The sequence below is a fragment of the Oryctolagus cuniculus genome, chromosome 1, assembly GCF_051225735.1.
Source record: "Oryctolagus cuniculus isolate XC-2025 breed Fujian yellow rabbit chromosome 1, ASM5122573v1, whole genome shotgun sequence".
NCBI lineage: Eukaryota > Metazoa > Chordata > Mammalia > Lagomorpha > Leporidae > Oryctolagus > Oryctolagus cuniculus.
In genome coordinates, this window is record NC_142867.1 from 21,901,441 (window position 1) to 21,926,006 (window position 24,566).

Sequence of the window (24,566 nt, forward strand, 5' to 3'; positions counted from 1 at the left end):
GGGATCCATCTAAGGAAGGGTATGCAGGAGATGATACCAGAAATAGACATAAGACAAACATCAACGGGGCCCTGGAACTTCCAAAGTTTTTGCATAAGGTGAAGGGGTAATTCGACTGGAAGTGTCTTTGGAAGTTAAACTTGCATCAGAGTAAGTGCAGGATTTTGTAAGGAGATAGTACATTAAGGGCACACAGAAGAAAGAGATACCGTGGTGGTAGATTCAGTAAGAATGGACAAAGGTGTAGAAAGGAAAGCATGATTTGGAGACGATCAAAAATCATAAAAGCAACTGAAACACACCAGAGCTTCCAAGGAGCAAACTGGCCACTCGATGCATTTGGTCCACTGACCGTGCATTTTGCCCTCAGAGTAAACTTGAGAAATTTGCCATGCCTGTTGCAAAAACAGCAAGAAGGGAGAGTGGCTAGAAGAGAAAGAGGAAGAGAAGGCAGAGATGAGGTCAGAAGGCAAAGGAGTCAGGTGATTTAAAACTTTGAAGTAAAAGACAAAGATTGTGCTTGTTTGGTTTTCTCTTTCTCTCTCTCTTCTTTTTTTATTCTGTTTGTTTACTTGAAAGGTAGAGATACAGAGAGAGAAGGGGGAGGGAATAGAGAATCTTCCATTCTGCTGCTTCATTCCCCAAATGGCTGCAACAGCTAGGGCTGGGCCAGGCCGAAGCCAGGAGCTTTATCTGGGTCCTTCACATGGGTGGCAGGGGCCCAAGTACTTGGGCCATCTTCCACTACTTTCCCAGGAGCATTAGCAGGGAGCCAGATTGGAAGTGCAGCAGCCAGCCCAAATGGGATGCTGGCGCTACAGGCAGCAGCTTTATCTGCTATGCCACATCAGCCCTAAAGATTGTGGATTTTTTCTTTTTAAAATAGTTATTTATTTATTTGAAAGGCAGTTACAGAAAGACAGAGAGAAAAAGAGACAGATCCTCCACCTGCTGGTTCATGCCTCAAATGGCCGCAAATGCCAGGGCTGGGCCAGGCCAAAACCAGGTCTCCCATGTGGGTGGCAAGGGTCCAAGCACTTGGGCCACGTTCCACTGCTCTCCCAGGCATGCATATTAGCAGGAAGCTGGATCAGAAGTTGTTGTTGTTGTTGTTGTTGTTTTTGACAGGCAGAGTTAGACAGTGAGAGATAGAGACAGAGAGAAAGGTCTTCCTTTTCCGTTAGTTCACCCCTCAAATGGCCACTACGGCTGGTGCGCTGCACCGATCCGAAGCCAGGAGCCAGGTGCTTCCTCCTGGTCTCCCATGCGGGTGCAAGACCCAGTCACTTGGGCCATCCTCCTCTGCCTTCCTGGGCCACAGCAGAGAGCTGGACTGGAAGAGGAGCAACAGGAACAGAATCCGGCGCCCCAACCGGGACTAGAACCCAAGGTGCCAGCGCCACAGGCGGAAGATTAGCCTAGTGAGCCACGGCGCTGGCCAGAGCCATCCTTTTTAAGAATCACTCTGGCTGCTGGCTAAGGGTCAACAGTAGGAGGACCAAGGTGGAAGCTGAGAGACAGAGATTATTGCTATTACAAAGGCAAGAGATTTCTGTGGCATAGAAATGACTGTATTTTGGACAGTCAACGGGGGCTGGCGCTGTGGTGCAGTGCCAGCATCCTGTTTATGGGCGCCAGTTAGTGTCCCAGCTGCTCCTCTTCTGATCCAGCTCTCTGCTATGGCCTGGGAAAGCAGTAGAAGATGGCCCAAGTTCTTGGGCCCTGCACCCACGTGGAAGACTCAGAAGAAACTCCTGGCTCCTGGCTCCGGATTGGCACGGCTCCGGCCATTGCAGCCATCTGGAGAGTGAACCAGCGGATGGAAGACCTCTCTCTTCTTTCTCTACCTCTCTGTAACTCTTTCAAATAAATAAAATAATTCTTTAAAAAGTTAGAGTCAACGGGATTTCCTAATAGACTGCACATGGAGATGAAGATTCAAAGATGACTCTTAAGGTTTTTATAAATGTAATTGAAAAGTTGCACATAACCAAATTTTTCTCAGTCCATCCTCTCCTAGATTCACTAAGGGGAACAATAAAGGGACTGCTTAGTAAGTCTTTTCATCACGCACAGAATTAATTCTGCAGTAGCACTAATCATCTCCTAATTGATCTTTTCATAACTTTAGATTCTCAATAGAATGTCTGCTGAGTGAACTACAATCATTTCTCAGCTTCAACAATCCCTTTTCATCAAGTAAGAGTGATTTGTACAAACAAAAGATGTTCTTAAGTATGTTACTTGATATCCACAAAAACACGCAAAGGACTACACTAGAACCTCATTTACATCTCATTTCATTGTCATAATAATCCTGGAAACTCCCACTCGCATTTTATAAATGAAGTAAGGCTTGAAGGTCAACTATCTTTGCCCAAGGTCAAACAGCTCAGTAAGCTGCAGAGCGTGCCCTTGCCCAGCAGACTCCAAAGCCAATCTGTTCAGCTATCCTGTTTACCAACGTACTACTCCTGAATGGCACTTAATTGTTCAGATTCATAAAATGCCTAACCTTTCCTCCCTTTCCCCAGTGACGGGGTTATTTAAGTAGAAATAATTCAGCTTAATGGAGATAAAGATAACTTGTTGAAACGGCTCGTCTTTCTGGAATTGTCAGCTAGAGATGGGGCAAATCCTTGTTTCACTTCACAAGAACAATGAACAAAGTACTCCTTCTGATGCAGATTTGTGACAGGCTTCTCAGAGACAATACCATGGTATCATGGAGTCACCTGGAGAAAGTTTCAAGGCTCATTCACCAACTCTGTCCCTGGTAACAGAACGTCCCATACCACAGTGCTTAGTTTTCCCCCAGAGAGAAATGATCTCTGAGAAATGATAACCACAAAGTATACAAAAGTGCCCTCCTTACTGTAGAGTATAAATGTGCTTTTTCTTTAAAAAAAAAAAAAAGGGGGGGTGGGGGGGAGGGAAGATTTTTAAGGGGCATTATCTGAATCACTTATACTTATCTATCTCTGTGGGGTGATGTTTTCTCAAACAGGGCCAGCGACAGCTTTGGGCAAGTTATGTTAAAAAAAATTTGGTCACAGTTGCAAATTCCACCAGTTACCCATCTGCTAAAATTTCCTAAATTGGAATGGGTGTTCAGCCTAGCAATTAAGATGCCAGTGCACAGGGCCGGCGCTGTGGTGTAGTGGATGGGGCCGCCACCTGCAGTGCCAGCATCCCATATGGGCACCGGTTTGAGTCCCGGCTGCTCCTCCTCCAATCCAGCTCTCTGCTATGGCCTGGGAAAGCAGTAGAAATGGCCTAACTCCTTGGGCTCCTGCACAGACGTGGAAGACCCAGAAGAAGCTCCTGGCTTGTGGCTTTGGATCAGCCCAGCTCCAGCCGTTAAGGCCAGCTGGGGAGTGAACCATCTAATGGAAGACACCTCTTTCTCTCTCTCTCTCTCTCTTTCTCTCTCTCTCTCCATAACTCTGACTTTCAAGTAAATAAATAAATCTTAAAAAAAAAAAAAAAAGATGTCAGCGCAGAGACCCAAAGCCCCTACCAAAGTGCCTGGGTTCAATTCCCACCTCTAGCTCCTAACTCCAGCTTCCTGCTAGTGTGTACCCTGAGTGGCAGCAGATGGTGGCTCAGGTTTTTGAGTTCTTGCCACCCACGTGGGAGACCTACGCTGAGTTCCCGCACCTGGCTCCAGCTTTGCAGGCACTTGGTGGGTGAACCAGCAGGTGAGTTTCAGTCCATCTCTGTCTCTCTGCCTCTTAAATAAATAATCATTTTTAAAAATAATTTCTTTTTAAAAATGATAAAAATGAAATCCCCTAAATCGTTTTCTATTGTTGTTAGGATAAAGATTAAACAGTCTTGCTTGCTGTCCCTTCTTACCGCTCCAGTTCCCCCCACAGACCTGGTTTCCCAAGGGTCCTGCTCTTTCCTCCCTCAGGAAGGTAGCACCTGCAGTCACCTCTGTTCTTTCTGCCACTCACTCACACTCCCCCTTCAGATCTCAGTTCTGTTATCACTTCCCTGAGGGCAACTCTCCCTTCCCCCACGAGCTCTCACTGAACCCAGTGGATCTTCTCCCCCCACCCCCCACCCCATTTACCAGAGCACAGCATGTTCATCTGATTACTGCTTACTGATTACTACTGGCCTGCGTTACAAGGTCAGCACTCAATAGTTCTTTTGACAGAGGACTGGACAAATGAACAGTGTTATTTCATATTCGCCCCCAAACTTAGTGACAGCTTTGCTCCCCCCTCCTCCCTGGCCTTAACCTCAGTCTTTCTCAGAAGACATGCACATGAGTTACTACATTTTGATTTTATGCTAAGGATGACACAAAATGAAATAAAAGATTCAGTATTTTTAAAATAACAATTTAACTATTCTTATCTATAACTAGCATTTAATGGCATTGGAATTGACCTATTCAGATCATTTCCCACACATGAGTATTCTGAACTTAGAAATTTCATCAACTAAATCTCCCAACAAATTTTTTCTAAGGAAAGAAATAAATTATTCTCGATTCAACCAACCAAAACAAACAAAAACAGATAGTTTTGAAGTTCAACCTTCTTCGGTTACGGTAGCAATGGCAATCTTGGTTTTCTGAAGATGCAGTCACCCAGATATTAATTTTTTCTTACTCAGCCTTAACCTGGCAATTAGCTCAAATAACTAGAGCACAATGTTGCTACAGTAAATAACAGTATTAATAATAACAAGTTATTGTGTACTTAAGTGCTGAGCCCTGTGCTGTTTAACATAGAGGAAGTGTTCCTATTTAACCTACACAATGATCCTATGAAACCTGCTAGTAAGCAGAGGAGCTAGAATTCAAGTCTAGGATTGGGTCTACAAGATCTCAGGTTTGGTCTCTAACCAAAGAAGGCCGTGCTGTGCATAAAGGAAGGAAAAAGCAGAAAAGAGTAAGGTAGGCGCAATGGAGGCTGCTGGGGAAGACAGGGACTGAATCTCTAGTCCCTGGAAATGCCCCCTCATCCAGCCACCTTCGGTTTTTCCTCCAAATAAGATCAAGGCATGCTGTTCGGTCTGCTTCTCCAACCGTATGGGTTTCCTTACATAGCCTCTAGCCCAGCACTTTCAGGTTTCCCTGTTAACTCCAAACTGGACAACTTGCTCCATTTAGGTGCGTGGATTCCCTTCAGGGAGCTGAACTGCACATTGAACAAATATGCAAGAATTCTTATAACTAAGTAAGTTTGTTTCTCTGCCCTGCTTGACCTCCCAATTTTTTTTTCCTGATTTTGAAAAGTGACTATTGTGATGAATATCAGTTCACCAACAAGAAGGGTTATTTACACCCTAACACTAGAGTTTCCTGAATGTGAACAGGGAGCATGTCACATTTACCAAGCTGGACTTCCACAGAGTTCCTAAATCCACTAGAGAATGTCAGACAATAAACAGAACATAGCACTGGACATTAGGTATTCTGATGACAGCCAAACTCTGCTCTGGTGAGCCTCCAATGACTTCCCACTGTATTCTCAAGCAGCAATAAGATTCGTGGTTCCAGATCTGAAGACAATCCCGAGCCACTCGATTCTAACATGTTCTAATTCTTGCACGAAGGTTGGAGAAGGAGGTGGTGTGGTGGTACCACAGAGTAAACTGCCATTTGCAGAGTAGCCATCCCATATCGGAATGCTGGTTTAAGTCCCAGATGCTCCATTTCCAATCCAGTGCCCTGCTAATGCACCTGGGAAAACAGGAGAAGATGGCCCAAGTGCTTAGGCCTCTGCTACCTATGTGGGTTTCAACTGAGTCTTCCAGGCTCCTAGGTTTGGCCTGGCCTAGTCCTGACTTTTGCAGCCATTTGGAGAGTGAACCAGTAGATGGAAGATCTCTTTCTCTCTGTCTCTCCCTCTCTTTCTGTAATCCTGCCTTTTAAATAACAACAGTCTTTTAAAATTTTTTAAAAAGTTCAGAAGTTCCAAGCATGTACACATTTCTAAGTATGCCTTCAATCAAAAAGTTTTTCATAAAGTTCCTAGTGTAGAAAGAAATCCACTCCCATGTACTCATCCCACCTCTAGGCCAATCACCAACACACATATATGCACCTGCTATAGACTGAAGGATTTGGCTTCAAGTCCCAACTCTGCAGTTCCCTAGCTACAAAACCACAGACAAGAAGAGCAATAAAGGCCCTATTTCCTCCTCTATCCACTGGAGCAGAGCTTAAAGAAGGGTTAAAGATCATCTCCATCATGCAGGCTGTCATAGCCATTTGGGGAATGAACCATCAGACGGAAGAGATCTCTCTCTATGTCTCTGTCTTTCTGTCTGTCTGTCTCTTTCTCTCTTTAACTCTGCCTTTCAGATAAACAAAAACATTTTTTTAAATGTTCATCTCTGTCAAATGCCTGGCACACTTCAAGCATTCAATAAATGGTAGTTATTACTATTTCCTCTCCCTCTGTCAATTTAAATAATTAATATTTTATATATAATTTCTCAAATCATGTGATACCTCACAGCCTCGTTTAAAAAAGGCATCTACCCTCAAAAGACCATGGATACTCAAGTAACCATTTGAGGTAAATCCCACGCAGTCAGCCAAAGTGAAAACAGAAATTGCAATCACAGCTGAGATTCCAGGAATCCTCTTGTCCTTGGAGCTTGGCTAAGCGAAGCCAGTTTTAACAAATGGCTTTTTCAGAGAAGAACCCTGTCACCCCACGTCCTATCCAAATCCTCATTATCCACTGAATTCAGAAAACCTTGGAACGCTACAGAGCCAACAGAGTTCCATCAGCACCCAAAGCAGGGACATCTTAGGGACCTGCTAACATAGATGCCCAGGGGACAAAACGTGGAGGTGAAAGTTCTTTGTGAACTCTAACTTCACTCCATAGAACACAGTATGATTCAGCAATAAAAAATAGCTGATATACTGATCCCATTCCACAATATGAACTTTGAAAACCTTCTACTAGATGAAAAAAGCCAGTCAAAAAGTATACATGGATACATACTGTATGACTCCATTTATATGAAATACTCAGCATAGGCAAATCTACATAGAGAGAAAGTGGTGGCTAACTAGGGCTGGAGTGGGTACAGCTTGGAAAGCAAGCGCTAATGGGTGAGGAGCTTTTTAAGGAGGAAGAAAATGTTCTGAGATTAGATTTGATGACAGTAGATGTACAGCCTGTGAACATAATAAAAATCTTGAATTGTACATGTTCATGGGTAAAGTGTACAGTATGTGAATCATATCTAAATAAAGCTATTACTTTAAAAATCTTACTACCTGCTTAGACTGTTTATTCCATGCTGCAGAGAGCAATATCCTCTCCATTAAAAAACTAAGTCCTCATACTCCTGTGTTGTGTTTACTTTCTTGACTTTGGACGTACCCAGACACTTCACCTTGCCTTTGCATCTGTTTCATTTCAATAGCAATCATTTTAGAATAACTCAAGTGATGAAAACTGCTCAAATAAATGCAAAATTTACCTACGCTTAATCTACAGATTACATTCTTTATTGCTCTTGATCAGTGACTGTTCTCTCTTATTCAGTACAAACTGACCAACTATGTCAGCAATTTCCTTTTGATTACTTGCTAGACCTACCTTCAAAAAACTGACGCTCCACTTACACAGGAGGATGTCCCTCTAACAAAGACAGGCAACATTGGCTAAGCCCACCTGCTAGGGACCACGTGAAACCAGGGTGACTCACTTGGGTGGGAATGTTACCAGAGGAGGACATAGGAAAAGAGGTAACTCAGCTCTTGACCAGGAGACAAAGGTGCTAAGTTAGAGAACTGGCCAAGGAATGAATGCATGGTCTTAAAAGTCTACCTAGACTAAGTAATCTGTGGCCCAGAACACCTTCACGGATTGCAAACCTGTACTTCAGTTTTTAGCCATGATTCTGTTTTTAAGTTTGCAAGAGCTAGTCTCTGAACAACGTGTCAGTTTACCATGGGAAAAGTCAAAAATAAAGACCAACAATCCCTGACCCTCAAATTCTAAAACCTGAAGAGAAATGAAACATACTCACATGGCAACTTAAGAATAATAGGAATAGCAATAAGCTATCAATTCAACATACATAGCTACTGAATACTTAAAATATTCAATTGGTTATGGAAAGGAAGATACTACATGAACACAAATACTAGAAAATAAGCAGAGCCTGGCATCCCATGTGGGCAACCATTCAAGTCCTGGCTGTTCCACTCCCAATCCAGCTCTCTATGGCCTGGGAAAGCAGTAGAGGATGGTCCAGTCCCGTAGGGGTTGAGGGGAGCAGAGGAAGCCCTTGGCTCCTGGCTTCGGATCAGCTCAGCTCCCCAATTTGGTCAAATGACCTCAATGTAGTCATTTGGGGAGAGAACCAATGGATTGAGGACCTCTCTCTCTCTGGCTCTGGCTCTACCTCTCTCTGTAACTCTGTCTTTCAAATAAATAAAATAAATCTTTAAAAAAAAAAAAAAAAAAAAAACAGAAAAGAAGCAATGCCCCTTCAACACTGCCCCCTACTAGCGTATACTCAAAGAACGCTTCACAGGAAAGAACGGTGATCCTTAGAGATTGATACAGTAATTGCAGGGGAGGACATTAATTGGTAGATTTATATACAAAAACTCTAAAATTATTAACTACAATTGTACAAACTATTCTTCATCACAATTTAACACTATTTATTCGGGGGTCGCCTCTGCTAGTTTCAGCTCCCCCCCTGCCAAAAGGTACCTGTTTAAGATGAGCTCACCTTAATTTTCTTTGTTTTGAGAGTCCCTGAATTTGGAGAGACAAATTTTAGACAAAGAAAGTATTTTCTTTTAGGTTATATTATAAATAACAATTTGATCATTTCTGTTTAAGCACTTAGAAAATTTTCTGATAATTCAGGGTAAACTAAATTCATTTCATTTCAATTATAAAGCCATGATCCTCTCTACTGTCCCAGTATTCTTTTTTTAAGTTTTATTTATTTAGATGAAAAAGCAGAGTTACAGAGAGATCTTCTACCAGCTATTTCATTCCCCAAACAGTCACATGGACGAGGGCTGGGCCAGACTAAAGCAAGGAACCAGGAGCTTCATCCAGGTCTCCCACGTGGGTTCAGGGACCCAAGAATTTGGGTCATGTTCTGCTGCTTTTCCAGATGCATTAGCTGGGAGCTGGAACAGAAGTGGAGCACCCAGCACTCGAACCAGCACTCATATAGGATGCTGGCACTGCAGGCAGCAGTTTAACCTGCTATGCCACAGCGCTGGCCTCTGTCCCAGTGTTCGACATCAAACTGGGACATCTTTTTAAGCCCTGCCCTTAATTTGTCAATTATTCTTCCTCTGGGACCAAGCCTTTTCCTACAAGTGTTACTTACGAAACAACAATGTTGCATCATTTGGATTTTACAATGGACTCACATATAGATGACTCCATCTTATCATCTGCCAATACAGATTTAAATATTTTTTACAAGGCTTTGTTTGCAAATTATAAATATTTTATTTTTATTTACATTTGTATGAATATAAAAGAACAGATTTAAAGTAGATATAATTTTAAGAATATAATGCTATTTCTCTTCCGTCAATCCCTCCCCTTCCTTCCTTTTTCTTAATTTTTGTGATAACACATTTTTAATTTGTTGTCAAAAGCTCCACTAGATAGAGTTCAACAGGTAGGGGTCGGCACTGTGGCGCAGTAGGTTAATCCTCCACCTGCAACACTGGCATCCTGTATGGATGCTGGTTCTAGTCCCAGCTGCTCCTCTTCCAATCCAGCTCTCTGCGATGGCCTGGGAAAGCAATAGAAGACGGCCCCAGTGCTTGGGCCCCTGCACCCACATCAGAGACTCAGAAGAAATTCCTGGCTCCTGGCAGAGCTCTGGCCATTACAGCCATTTGGGGAGTAAACCAGCGTTAGACCTCTCTCTCTGACTCTCACTCTCACTGTCTGTGTAACTCTACCTCTCAAATGAATAAATACAATCTTTAAAAAAAAAAAAGAGTTCAACAGGTAAAATGCATAAAGACTACTGTTCAGCAGGAATATAGACAAGGGTTATAAATAGTAATCAAATCTAAAGGTGTCAATTTCACTCATATACATTGTTTATACTCCATAAATCAAACATCTGATATTTGCCTTTTATCTTGATAATTAGTTAGTGGCATTAGTATCTTGTGTAACTATCCCAAAAGTCCACAAACAAGTTTTTCAAAGCTGACAACCAAAAACTTGGGCAAGTCAATTGAGAAATTATATTCTTGATTAGATGAAGTAATATCAAAACGTAACAAGGCGTTATGAACATGTGTAAACAGCTGCCTCCCATCATGGGAGGAGCTCACCTCTGCATTCCGATCTGAGTTGTTTTCCCTCAAAGCTTGCTTGTCCCGAAATGCATCCTGTCTTGACTAAGTTGTTCAAATGTTTTGGAATGAACAAAGTCAACGTGGACTAACATGATTTGTGTATCTTACTCCCACCTAGTCTGCAAGCAACACCTAACCACCCCAAAACTCCACCAAGAGCTGGTGAAGTGAACATTATTTACAAGAAAGAAAAAAAAAAAGAATATCTAAGAACCACAAGCATATTATAAGCAATCACTTGTTTTTAACACAGAAAAAAAAATGAAAAAAAGCACAAAAGAAAAAAAAAGGCAAACTTCCCAGCAAGCAATGCTGCCAGTCAGACCTTTGCCCCGCATTCTTGAAGGCTCCAAATCGCTGGAGGATCCGCGGGTAACTCGCTCCCACAAACACCCTTCTGCGAAACACCTCGGGTTGCAACACGAAGGTGCGGCCGTTTCCAGGAAGGAATCGTCCCCGCTACCCACTGGACTCCGAGAACCTTTTAGCGAGCATTTTTTTTAAAAGGAGGGCTGTGTCAATTAAATGAAAAAAAGGCTGAATCCAAGTCAAATGCAGCGGCCAGGTCCCCACCGAGCACGGAGACGGCGGCCACCCTCGCGCCCTCGCATCCCTCTCCCATCCTCATCCCGGAGCGGTCAACAGCCCTGCTCCGCATCCCTCGGAACCGGGCCAGCATTCGAGCCCAGCGGGGAAACTTTATTTACAAGGGGCGCCCTTCGGTGGGCGGCGGGTGGCAGGGGAGGAGACGAGGAGCTGACTCCAGGCCTCGAACCCGCGAACGGCTCCATCGACGCAAGCCCCGGGCAGCCTGAAGGCAGATGGCTCCCGCACCCGGGCGGCGCTTCGCGACTCCCAGAGTTGCGCCGGCAGTGTGTGGAGTATTTTTAAAACTCTCCGAGAAGTCTAAGCAAGCCCCGAGGCGGCTGAGGGAGCCAGGGCGGGTACGCGGGACGCAGGGGTCTGAGGAGACAGAGAAGCGAGCTGAGGAGGCGCAGGCCGAGCGCCGGGCCTGGTCAGCGCCGGCCAGGCCCAGCCCCAGCCCAGCCCAGCCCCGCCAGAGGACAGGGCGCGGCGCGGCATCCGACTCACCTGCCCATTCACCGAGCCCCGGCCCGACCCACGCCTCGTTGCCCACACCCCAGACCCGAAGGGCCCAGAAGAGCGAGTACGAGATGCGCAGGGCCAGGTAGGCCACCGTGCCGGCGCCCACCCAATACAGGAAGCCGGCGGCAGGGAGAGCGGTCTCCATGGCTTTCGGCTAGGCCTCACTATCTTCGTGAATGGAAAAAAAAAAATGAATGAAGTCAGAAGGAGGCTCCGGCCGTGACGAAGGAGACGACACAAATAGGCGCTGATCCTAAACTCCGCCCACCGCGCCATACCATTGCCGCCATTGGTGATCTATCGCGCCCTCCGAGTGTAGTGCGTCACCCATTGGCTGATTCCAGTTTTACTATCCCGCCCACCTCCCCCGCGACGCGCACCCTACGGTGGTTCCGTTCTAAGGCAGTGAACTCTTCAGCTGCCAATCAACTTTCGGTCCCACCCAACCGCGTCAACCGCGCCCCCGTGGAATTCGCCTCCTGGCGGCCTCACCCCACCAAAGCGCCCCGGCCGCTCATTGGCTGCAGCGATCCTCGCGACTGAGAAAGGCTGCACTCTGATTGGCCAGTCAGCCCCAGCTCAGGTTTGAAGATGGCGTGGGATCAAAGAAGCCCGGAATGAATGGAAGGTTGTAGTGAGAAGTGGACGTAACAGCCATTGTTCTATTTGGACCTCGCAAGCAAACACTTCCGGGTCGCCGTTAAGTGTGTTATCGTTGTTCCCACAGTCTATTCTGGATACAGGCTTGCAGTTTGCTGCTGCCTTCCCCAGCGCACACACTGCCCAGGTTACGGTCCCTGGGCGCTGAGTGTTGACGCCTAGAGAAGACAGATTCGGAGTTCCCAGCAAACAACTTGGCGGAGTGGAATAACTAGCACACAACCTCATAAGAGGTGTAAGATGGACAGGAATACACCGTAGGGACGCGGCTTGCGGAATAGTCTTGGAAAGGTTTTTTTTTTTTTTTTTTTTTTTTTTAAACTGGGTCTTAAAAGGTCGGCATAGAATTTGATTTCCCTTTTTTAATTTAAGTTTTTCCGGGGAGATAGAGTGGAGTTTTACGTAAGTGTGCAGAGTAGAGGCCGAGGGAAGTATAAGAAACTGTGCAAGGCCAGAAAGCGCTCCACTCTTACTCACTCATCCATCCTTAGGCATTTGAGACGAAGTAAATGGTAGAACTGGGATTGAATTTAAAAGGTGTGGCTGTGAATTAGCTCAGAGAAGGCAACATATCTCAAGAAGCATTCAGTCGTCACACAAATAGACACAACCACATTGGATTCCAGTCTCATTTATTGAAAAGATGTAAAGATGTCTTTCACATAGAAAAACTCTGAGGCTACAACATTGGATCATATTGAGTGTACAAATGTTCCCATTCAATTTTGAATTCCTTTTAAATATTTCTGTACATCAGGTCTTAGATGTTCATGATTAAATCACAAATAGTTCAATATAATGAAAAAACTCTGAAAGTAGGAAATTTCACAGAAACTAGGAATTTTTTAAAATGCTGTCTTGGTTACTTCTCTGCGACAGAGTTGACCCCTTCAGTTGGCTATATATTAGAACGTACACATTTTTAACAGTTGTGTCTTCTGTCTCTTCTTCATGTAAACAGTTGGAAATGTTGTGGTTTAACTTGGATTTAAAGTCCGATGCCCAATCCTGGGTCAAAAAAAAGAGAAAAGGTCCATGATAAGCCAATTTAAAAGATATTGAAAATTTTTTGCATTAGACATTGGGAGGCTCCCAAAAATTAGCATTTCATCCCTTTAACAAATAATATTACTATCAGAAAGGAACATTAACATGTGTTATGCAATAGTTCATTACCATTTTCAAGATGATTTCACATACATCATCTTATTTTATTTTATTTTATTTTATTTTATTTTAGACAGGCAGAGTGGACAGTGAAAGAGAGAGAGAAACAGAGAGAAAGGTCCTCCTTTGCCCTTGGTTCACCCTCCAATGGCCGCCACGGCTGGCGCGCTGCGGCCGGCGCACCACGCTGATCCGATGGCAGGAGCCCTGCAGGTACTTATCCTGGTCTCCCATGGGGTGCAGGGCCCAAGGACTTGGGCCATCCTCCACTGTACTCCCTGGCCACAGCAGAGAGCTGGCCTGGAAGAGGAGCAGCCGGGACAGAATCCAGCGCCCCGACCAGGACCAGAATCCGGTGTGCCAGCGCCGCAAGGCAGAGGATTAGCCCAGTGAGCCGCATCGCCAGCCCACATACATCATCTAATTCAATAACACTCTCATTTTTCCAACAAGAAAACAGACTCTTTAAGTGGAATCTCTTGTGTAAGGACCACTTTAGTGCAGTGGACCTGGTTCTAGAACCAAGGAGTCCTTTTCATGCGTCACCTCTTCTAGTCTACCACGGACTAGAGCTCAAAAGTCCCGGAGTCCCCTATAAAACTATAACCCATCATTTTGGGGGAAAAATGAGTGAAAAGTATAGTTTTGTATTCATTAGTTTTCAAGGCTCACAAATATATAAAATAAAAAAGTCTCAACCCATTTTCTGTTCCCACTGATTATGGTTGGCAATATTAGATGTACTGATATTCTTCCATTTCTTTTTCTGTGTAAATATACAACTATATAATATATACCACACACACAAATACACACATACAAACACACACACTTTTAACAAGAAAAACCATGATTTTACAAATGTAATCCAACAACTTTTCTCTACTCAGTAATATATCATTAAAAACACCACAGTGAAATCTTGACCTGTCAGTGGACATCAGTCAACACATTCTTTTTTACTGCATCAGCAGATCTGATAGTCATTCCAGCAACCTTATCCAGAACCATAGTTCAGGTAGCCAGGTAGATATTATTAGCCTATGTGGACAGGAGAGACCAAAGAAAATGAGAAGGTCTAAATAAAATAAATTCAAGTGCAAAGGAATGAGGAAAGAAGTTGAGAAAGCAAGGCCCAGCCTCTTGACTGTCTCCCCTAGCCCAGGGTGTCCTCGCCTATCCATTATCAACAAGAACTCATTGAACAGAGGGAGTGATACAGCTGGCAATAGGGGACGGAAGGAATCATTTGCTTCTCCAATAGATAAGAACCCTGATAGCCAGTATTGTCCAGAGGGCTGTGTTTAAGGGAATTCCACATCCAAAAATCCCCCACCCAGAATTTCTCCGAAGACAGAGGAGGGGAGAAAAAACAGGGGACCCTCTTCACTCATGTCCATAAAAACTCTACTCTAAATGCAGACTGGGCTCTCAGTCCTTCACTGAGATGCCCACCTGGTCCACCAGGTGTTTTTCCAATAAATTATGCTAAAATCACCTTTTCATCTGTTTTTTCATTGGCCACATTCTCGGTAGCTGATGGAACAAGTTCCCAGGGATAGAATCAGCGGTAACACCATCACTTAAAAAAAAAAAAATTAGTACAGGGGCCAATGCTGTGTCTTAGCAAGTAAAGCTGCTTCCTGCAGTGCCGGCATCCCATATGGGCGCGTGTTCAAGTCCCAGCTGCTCCACTTCCGATCCAGCTCTCTGCTATGGCCTGGGAAGGCAGGAGAAGATGGCCCGCATCCTTGGGCCCCTGTACCCACCTGGGAGACCTGGAAGAAGCTCCTGGATCCTGGCTTCAGATAAGCCTAGCTCTGGCCATTACGGGAAGTGAACCAGTGAATGGAAGACCTCTCTCTCTCTCTCTATCTCTTTCTGCCTCTGCCTCTCTGTAACTCTGCCTTTCAAATAAATAAATAAATCTTTAAAAAAATAATTAATGCCTTACTGAGCAAACCAGTTTATAACTAGGTGAAAGGAAACTAAAAAATGATATTTTACCCAAATCAAATTTTTAGACAAAAATACAAAACTTAAGGTAGATAACATGGAAGACTTTCTTTTTGCCTTTTTTAAATTTTTAAAAGATTTTTTAAGGCAGAATTAGAGAGAGAATTTCCATCCACTGGTTCACTTCCCAAATGGCAGTAATGGCCAAAGGCAGAAGCCAGGAATTCCATCTGGGTCTCCTAGGTAGGTGGCAGGAACCCAAGCATCTTCACAGGCACATTAGCAGGAAGATAGATCAGAAGTGGAGCAAGCAGGACTGTAACAATAGCTCACATGGGATGCCGGTATTGCAGGTGGTGGCTTAACCCACTGGGCTACAATGCCAGCCCCAACATAGGAGAATTTCTGGTGACATTTTTCTTTATCTGAATGTTTACTTTAGAAAGATTTACTGTCTTTACTCATATGTTTTTCTTTCAAAAAAAAAAAATTTCAAGGGGCCGGCACTGTGGCATAGTGGGTAGAGCCACCACCTGCAGTGCCAGCATCCTATATGGGCGACAATTCAAGTCCCAGCTGCTCTACTTCCAATCCAGCTCTCTGCTATGGCCTGGGAAACCAGTAGAAGATGGCCCAAGTCCTTGGGCCCCTCACCCGCATGGGAGACCTGGAAGAAGCTCCTGGCTCCTGGTTTCAGATCGCGGCAGCTCCAGCCATTGTGGCCATCTGGGGAGTGAACCAGCAGATGGAAGACACTCTCCCTCTCTCCCTCTCTGTAACTCTGCCTTTAAATCAAATAAATAAATCTTTAAAAAAAAAACACAGTACGCTATTTTAATTACTACTCTATGGTAAGTTGTAATGGTCACAATTAAAAAACAACTACTGTGTGTGTCCTAAGGAAATGCACCATGCTCTGGTCCCTCTCTTGCTCACTAGTTTCCAGCCCCTAAAAGCCCTCTTTGCAGAACTCAAAAACACCAAAGTCCACCCTACACCAGGGTTTGTACATATGCTTGTCCCCAACCTTACCTGGAGCTCTATAAAGGCCTGTTTGTCTTACTCATCGCTGTAGCCCTTTCAATATTCAGTAGCCATTCAATATTCAGTAACTATCCATCTATCAATGAAAGGACTACCACTATACAAGAAAAAGGTAAAAGGTAGTGGCAAGGAGCAAACTTGCAGTTGAAACATAAAATCAGTCACAGTTTTAAAAGTACAAGACTTACCTACTAGGTCTCCTTTTCTCTCAGTTGAAAAGTTATGGGTTGTTCCTTGAAAGAAACAAGAATTAAAATGGTGTATCAGTGTCAAGAAGCCATGACATGGCTGGCGCCACGGTTCACTAGGCCTGCGGCGCTGGTACCCTGGGTTTTAGTCCCAGCTGGGGCGCTGGATTCTGTCCTGGTTGCTCCTCTTCCGGTCCAGCTCTCTGCTGTGGCCCGGGAAGGCAGTGGAGGATGGGCCAGGTGCTTGAGCCCTGCACCCGCATGGGAGATCAAGAGGAAACATCTGGCTCCTGGCTTCGGATTGGCACAGTGCGCCGACAGTAGCAACCACCTCGGGGGTGAACCAGTGGAAGGAAGACCTTTCTCTCTCACTGTCTAACTCTGCCTGTAAAAAAAAAAAAGAAAGAAAGAAAAAAGAAAAAAAAAGAAGCCATGACTGTCATCTCATCTAGCCCAAACTGCATTGTTTGCCATCTGCAGGCAATAAAGAACAAGCTGTTAAAACAGTGAAGAAAGCAAGCACAATTGGCTACTCTTCCCCATGTTTTTTGGCCTCATCTGCCAAGTCTACCAACTTCAATGTTCACTCTTTTTTTTTTTTTTTTTTTTTTTTTTTGACAGGCAGAATGGACAGTGAGAGAGAGAGACAGAGAGAAAGGTCTTCCTTTTGCCGTTGGTTCACCCTCCAATGGCCGCCACGGCCGGCATGCTGCGGCCGGCGCACCGCGCTGATCCGATGGCAGGAGCCAGGAGCCAGGTGCTTTTTCCTGGTCTCCCATGGGGTGCAGGGCCCAAGCACCTGAGCCATCCTCCACTGCACTCCCTGGCCACAGCAGAGAGCTGGCCTGGAAGAGGGGCAACCGGGACAGAATCCGGCGCCCCAACCGGGACTAGAACCCGGTGTGCCGGCGCCGCTAGGCGGAGGATTAGCCTAGTGAGCCGCGGCGCCGGCCCAATGTTCACTCTTACTCAAGAGTCACCAATTTTTTTTAAAAAAATGCTTCATGTTATCTAGTTTATTGGGAACATTTAAAAATTGGAATACCAGGGGCCGGCGCTGTGGCGCAGCGGGTTAACACCCTGGCCTGAAGTGCCGGCATCCCATATGGGCCCCGGTTCGAGACCCGGCTTCTACACTTTGGATCCAGCTCTCCGCTATGGCCTGGGAAAGCAGTAGAAGATGGCCCAAGTCCTTGGGCCCCTGCACCCACGCGGGAGACCGGAAGAAGCTCTTGGTATGTCTTCAGATTGGCGCAGCTCCGGCCGTTGCAGCCAATTGGGGAGTGAACCATCGAATGGAAGACTTTCTGTCTCTCTGCCTCTCCCCTCTCTGTGTAACTCTTTCAAATAAATAAATAAATCTTTAAAAAAATTGGGATATCAGTTATTTCTCTTCAAAACAAGTGTAGTTAGTGAACTATGTTCCTGCGACCTACACAGGTTTTCTAAACATATTTTCCCATCTCTGGCTTCTGTCTACTAGTTTTTTTTGTGTGTGATATGCAAATTTCAATAATCTTCCCCAAACCTTTGAAAGAATGGGGGGTCAATGGGAAACAACTTCCTACCCCCTTTCCTGGTACCCAGGTATTGAGGGAATTGAGGGAATAATATGGCCAAAGGCACTAGCAGAGGTGAAAAACCCTTTTTTCTGCCAAGGGCCATTGGATATTTATAACTATGGATTTATTGAGTTTCGAGTATTGCCTTGGAAGGGCGAAACCAAGTGATTTTTCAGGTCTTCTAAAGCCCACATATGGAATATACCTCATCCCTGCACTAAAGCTAAAGAGTGCAGGGAAGAAGAAAGAGTAGTCTCCCTGGAGCACACAGCAAGGGAGGCGAAGAAAGGGAAGGGTGGGAGGTGAGGCCAGCAAGGTGTCTCAGGCCTATGGGCTGACCAGCATGTGGCTGACAGGGGCTGGCATCAGCCGGGCTTTGTTCAGAAAGTCAGAAAATAATTGTATACAACACTTGATCATATATATCAAGGGTCTTCAAAAAGTTCATAGAAATGCATATTATGAAAAATATGCATGCCCTTAAGAAATATTTTGCACTAAAATAAACTTACTTTTAATTTCACCTTCCATGAACTTTGTGAATCCCCTTCATAATGCAAAGTACATCATCATCATCACCATCTTCTTTTCTCATAGTAAAATAAAAACAAGCTCTCAGATGTGTGACCTTGGACATCCTGGCATTCAGTTAGCTCACAGGTAAAATGAGGAGGCAAATAATGATAAGATGACAACCAACAAACCTATGAGAGCTCTCCTGGGTCTACACTGCCACTAGGAGTGAATGGATCATTTGAATCATTTCATCCTCATCAACAGTATCATTGAACTTTTTTTGGTCAATTCTACATGTGAAAAAAAGGTATCTCATTGTTTCAATTTATGTTTCTTTGAGAGTGAAGATTTCTTGATATGCTCTGTTGCATTTATCTATTTTCTTCTGCAAATTGCCTGTTTCCAGGTTTTGTTCACTTGTATGTTTTTCTTTCTTCCTTGTGATCATCAAGGTTTATTTCAAGTGTATTTGCATAAGATTATTAACCCTTTTAAAAAAAACACTTGCATTCTTACTAGGAATGATTTCAAACATGTAAGAATATAGACTAGTCTAGCTGGCGCCTCCGCGGCTCACTAGGCTAATCCTCCGCCTTGCGGTGCCGGCACACTGGGTTCTAGTCCCGGTCAGGGCGCCGGATTCTGTCCCGGTTGCCCCTCTTTTAGGCCAGCTCTCTGCTGTGACCCGGGAGTGCAGTGGAGGATGGCCCAAGTCCTTGGGCCCTGCACCCCATGGGAGACCAGGAGAAGTACCTGGCTCCTGCCATTGGATCAGCGCGGTGCGCCGGCCGCAGCGCACCCGCTGCAGCGGCCATTGGAGGGTGAACCAACGGCAAAGGAAGACCTTTCTCTCTGTCTCTCTCTCACTGTCCACTCTGCCTGTCAAAAAAAAAAAAAAAAAAAAGAATAATAAAGTCTAGACATTAGACTACTCTAATAAAATCCTACACATAAAGAACTTCCATAATTACCAGCTCACACCTATTTACCTCTATCTACTTTCCCCTCTCCTGAAATATTTTTAGTAAACCACAGAAACATACCATGTCATCTCTAAGTATTTCAGTAGGTACAAGTGTCTCTGAATGTGTAAGAGCTCTTTTTAGAAAGCAAAATCAGAAGGGCAGCATTGTGGCTCAGCGGGTTAAGCCAGCATCCTTTATCACAGGGCCAGTTTCAATCCCAGCTACTCTGCTTCCAACCCAGCTTCCTGCTAACACACAGAGAAAGGCAATGGAACATGGCCCAAGTACTGGTGCTCCTGCAACCCATGCAGGCGACCCAGATAGAGCTCCTGGCTCCTGGCTTTGGCCTGGCTCAGCCCTGGCTATTGCAGCCATTTGCAGAGTAAAACAGTGAGGCCGGCACCGTGGTTCACTAGGCTAATCCTCCGCCTTGCAGCGCCTGCGCACCGGGTTCTAGTCCAGGAGAAGCACCTGGCCGCGGCAGCCATTGGCGAGTGAACCTGTCAAAAAAAAAAAAAAAAAGAGTAAAACAGTGAAAGGAAGATGAAAGGAAGACCGTGTGTGTGTGTGTGTGTGTGTCTTCTCTCCCATTTTGCCTTTCAAATAAATAAATCTTAAAAAAAAAAAAACACTACAATATCATTTTCCCCCTTAAAGATGTAATAATAGTTCCTTTTACTACCAAATATTCTTGATTTTTTAATTGGTTTATTAATTTTTTTTTTTGACAGGCAGAGTGGACAGTGAGAGAGAGACAGAGAGAAAGGTCTTCCTTTGCCGTTGGTTCACCCTCCAATGGCCGCCGCGGCCGGCGCGCTGCTGCCGGCCCACCGCGCTGATCCGATGGCAGGAGCCAGGTACTTATCCTGGTCTCCCATGGGGTGCAGGGCCCAAGCCCTCCACTGCACTCCTGGGCCACAGCAAAGAGCTGGCCTGGAAGAGGGGCAACCGGGACAGAATCCGGCGCCCCGACTGGGACTAGAACCCAGTGTGCTGGTGCCACGAGGTGGAGGATTAGCCTAGTGAGCCACGGCGCCGGCCCATTACTGTGTTTTTTAAAACAGTCTTTTTGCAGATGTTGATGTGACTAAAGTGCTTTAGTTTGAAGTAACTGGGAAGCAAACATTCCTGGAAATTATAGACTACATAACCTTTTTTTTCTCTTTCAAACTTCTAAGCATGCACACTGGGAAGATTCATAAATTTGAGAACTTTAAAAAATAAGAGGATGTATTGATTAACAGGAAAAGGTGGTACGAATGTAGAATTAATGTGGGAGCATGAAAAATGTGTATTCTCCAGCTGACGCTGTAGCATATAGTAGTTAAGCCTCCGCCTGCGGTGCCAGCATCCCATATGGCACTTGTTCAAGTTCTGCCTGCTCCACTTCCGATCCAGCTCCCTGCTAACGTGCCTGAGAAAGCCGTGGAAGATGGCTGGAGTGTTTGGGCCCCCGCACCCAAGTGGGATACCTGGAGGAAGTTCTTGGCTCCTGGCTTTGGACAGGCCCACCTCCAGCCATTGCATCCACTTGGTAAGTGAACCAGCGGATGGAAGACCCCTCTCTCTGTAACTCTGCCTCTCAAATAAGTAAATACATCTGAAAGAAAAAATTGGAAAATGTGTATTCTCTGATTAAATCAGCTGTAATCATAGGTAATGAGTTAAAGTAACAAAGGGCCGGCACCGCAGTTCAATAGGCTAATCCTCCGCCTGCGGCGCTGGCACCCCAGGTTCTAGTCCCGGTCGGGGCGCCGGATTCTGTTCTGGTTGCCCCTCTTCCAGTCCAGCTCTCTGCTGTATCCCGGGAAGGCAGTGGAGGATGGCCCAAGTGCTTGGGCCCTGCACCCACATGGGAGACCAGGAGGAAGCACCTGGCTCCTGCCATCGGATCAGTGCAGTGCACTGGCCGCAGCTCACCGGCCGCAGCAGCCATTTGGCGGGTGAACCAACGGAAAAGGAAAACCTTTCTCTCTCTCTCTCTCTCTCACTGTCCACTCTGCCTGTCAAAAAAATAAATAAATAAAAATAAAGTAACAAAGAACAATTGAATGTGAGTCCCTAAAACCAATAACCAGGTTTACCACAAATAAAGAAGTCACCAGAAACATGAGCAAAGTTTTCTTTATGAAACAGTGCTCCATTTTCTGAAGAGCAGAGAGAAAGAGAAAGGAACAGGTGACTATCCCAAAGGTGAACCAGCTTTCTTGGGGCAGCACAAAGTAAATGGTCATGACTTACTGGGCACAACAGAAAAACTGCCCATGACTCCAGCATGAGAGGAATTTGAGAGAGAAAAAAATAACAGGTGCAATGACAGTAGCATCATCTGGAAACGAAACTTTAGAATCCTAGTATTAAACATGAGTAGTTCCGGGTTCTGTTTTCCATTTCCCGTCTCTCCAGCCTCAGGTACTTACATTCAGGATCTTCCTGTTTATCACTACATTCTGAATCTGGTTACACACGTGCATGATGTGTGTGTTGAATGAGGAGATGAATGAACACTCTCTGTAGGTTCTTTTTTTTTTTTTAAAGATTTATTTATTTATGTGAAAGGCAGAGTTATAGAAAGAGAAGGAGAGACACACACAGAGAGAAAGAGGTCTTCCATTCATTGGTTCACTCCCTAAATGGCTGTAACATCTGGAGCTGGGCTGGTCTGAAGCCAGGAGCCTCTTCTGGGTCCAGGAGCCTCTTGTGGGTCTACCATGTGGGGGCGGGGGCCCAGGTACTTGTGCCATCCACCGCTGCTTTCCCAGATGCATTAGCAGGGGGCTGGGTTGGAAGTGGAGCAGCTGGGACTTGAACTGGTACCCATATGGGATGGTGGCTTTAATTGCTATGCCACACGTCATCCCCTCTCTGTAGGTTCTTTAACATGGGTCTCTTTTTGGTCTGGATTTGAGGGAGACCAAAGACTCAATTTTAATTTTTTCACAAGCTCTTTAGAAGTAAGCGTCTCCATCATCGTCATGTCATGAAGGAGATATTTTAATTATGTAACTGGGGATGTTAAAAAGACATGCTTTCCAAGAACCAAAGTATTTCTTTTAAAAAAAAAAAGTGTGTTTTTTTTTTTTTTTTAATTTATTTGAGAGGCAGAGTTGCAGACAAAGAGAGGGAGAGAAAGGTCTTCCGTCCACTGGTTCACTCCTCAAATGGCCACAACTGCCGAAGCTGGGTCAACCTGAAGTCAGGAACCAGGTGCTTCTTCTGGGTCTCCCACACGGGTGCAGGGGCCCAAACACTTGCACCATCTTCTGCTGCTTCCCCAGACCATAAGCAGAGAGCTGGATCAGAAGAGGAGTAGCTGAGACATGAACTGGCACCCATAAAGGATGCTGGCACCACAGACTATGCCACAGAACCGGCTTGCTCTTATTTGGAGTATAAACAGGTATCAGGAAGATTTTTCTTTAAGAGTCAACACTCAGGAGGCATCAGCTCAGGGATTTGGATATATTAGTCAATGCATCCCTCAGGGTGGGTACAGCTCTTGTTTTACAGAAGAAGGAAATGGTGGACTGGCCTACTTGGTTGCTGAAGACCTGTGATCTAAATTTTTAATCTCATTCATTTCTCATGAGAAGGAAAGTAGAGTCACACATTGTTCCAAGATGGGGGTTGGTCTGGGGAAATGTATTATTATTCAATTTCATTGTCGTGGCAACCTGATACAGAGTGCATCTGCTACACACCATGGCTGTCTGCTGTCATTTGCGGCTTCCAGCCTACAAACCTGGACAGCATGTTAATGTACTGAGCACTGAGAACAATTAGAACACAATGGATTTGTTCATCTAAACATATCCAAAAAATAGGAAGGCGGTGTGGGAGGGGCTTTTTTGGTGACAGGTGTGAGGAGGTGGTGGGCAGGTGCCCGATGTGGCCAGGTACCTGTAGACCCAGTTAGACCTGCAGTTCCCCTGGGAACCCCCCAAGCCTCATTCTGAGTCTCCTGGTGGCCTTACAGAAAAGGATCGGTTGCATTTTCCTACTGAGGAGCCCTAGAGCACTAGAAGTTCACGGACTACCTCAGCCTTGTCCACTGACAGACAAGCCATGGACCAGAAACATCCTGGCTGCCTGTGATACGTCCCTGGGCAGCCTGGAGCTGCTTCCCGAGGGCTGTTAATAATAAAGCCAGTCATTTACATTTCTGAGTGATGAAGAAAAAAAAAAAAAGAAAATAGAAAGGGTGTGTTGAAAATGGCATAAAAGATAAAAAATGATACACCTGGGCCAGGTATTTGATTTGACAGTTGCCTGCATCCCATATCACAGTGCATGGTTTGGAGTTGTGGCTCCACTCCCAAATCCAGCTTCCTACTAATGCATAACCTGGGAGGCCACAAATGATGGGTCTAGTTGTTGATTCCCCCACCTGCACCTGAGACCTGGATTGTGTTCCCAGTTCCCACGCCCCAGATTCAGCTTGGCATAGCCCTGGACATTGTGGCCACTTGAGGAGCTCACTCTCTTCCTCTGCCTCTCTTTCTAAATATATATCTAAATATATATTAAATATATATATTTATATCTAAATATATATATATTTAGAGAGAGAGAGAGAGAGAAATGGTATACCTGTAGGGGCCAGTATTATGGCATATTGGGTGAAGCCACCGCCTGAATGCCAGCACCCCATATGGGTGCCAATTCATGTTCCGGCTGTTCTGCTTCTGATACAGCTCCCTGCTAGTGTCCTTGGAAAAGTAGTAGAAGATGGCTTTGTGTTTACACTTCTGCCACCCATATGGGAGATCCTGATGAAGCTCCCGGCTTCTGGCTCCTGTTGCAGCCGTCTGGGGAGTGAACCAGAGGATGAAAGAACTCCCTCTCTGTGTAACTCTGACTTTCAAATAAATCAATAAACTTAAAAAAACACACTTGTAGAAGGCATTTACTATGAATGGAGCTTGCTGGACCTGGCAGTTGCTCTGGGGGCTTCAGTGGTGAGTATTAAGGCCTAGGCCAGGAGGCAGCATTGTGGCGGAGTGGGTAAAGCTGCCACCTGCAGTGCCGGGATCCCATATGTGCACTGGTTTGAGTC

General features: G+C 45.1%; 1 protein-coding gene and 1 long non-coding RNA gene across 9 annotated transcripts in view; both read right to left on the bottom strand.

Moving 5' to 3' along the window:
- The window catches only part of HSD17B12 (hydroxysteroid 17-beta dehydrogenase 12), a 200,029-nt gene extending 188,399 nt beyond the window's left edge, over positions 1–11,630 (bottom strand). Inside the window, exon 1 of the mRNA XM_002709065.6 lies at positions 11,438–11,630. Within this exon, the coding sequence (XP_002709111.2) occupies positions 11,438–11,597 (160 nt within the window). The 5' untranslated portion in view covers positions 11,598–11,630. The remainder of the gene's footprint in view (positions 1–11,437) is intronic.
- A 1,097-nt stretch (positions 11,631–12,727) lies between these two features.
- The window catches only part of LOC103351346 (uncharacterized), a 103,100-nt gene continuing 91,261 nt past the window's right edge, over positions 12,728–24,566 (bottom strand). For 4 of the 8 annotated variants that reach the window (XR_016217516.1, XR_016217507.1, XR_016217498.1 and 1 more), the window contains 4 exons: positions 19,958–20,010; positions 16,468–16,852; positions 14,778–14,861; positions 12,728–13,120 (listed from right to left, as the gene is read on the bottom strand). This is a non-coding gene — a long non-coding RNA (uncharacterized LOC103351346). Of the gene's footprint in view, positions 13,121–14,206; positions 14,321–14,777; positions 14,862–16,467; positions 16,853–19,957; positions 20,011–24,566 lie in introns of all 8 variants that reach the window. The other 4 variants (XR_016217488.1, XR_016217490.1, XR_016217489.1 and 1 more) reach the window with 4 other exon arrangements.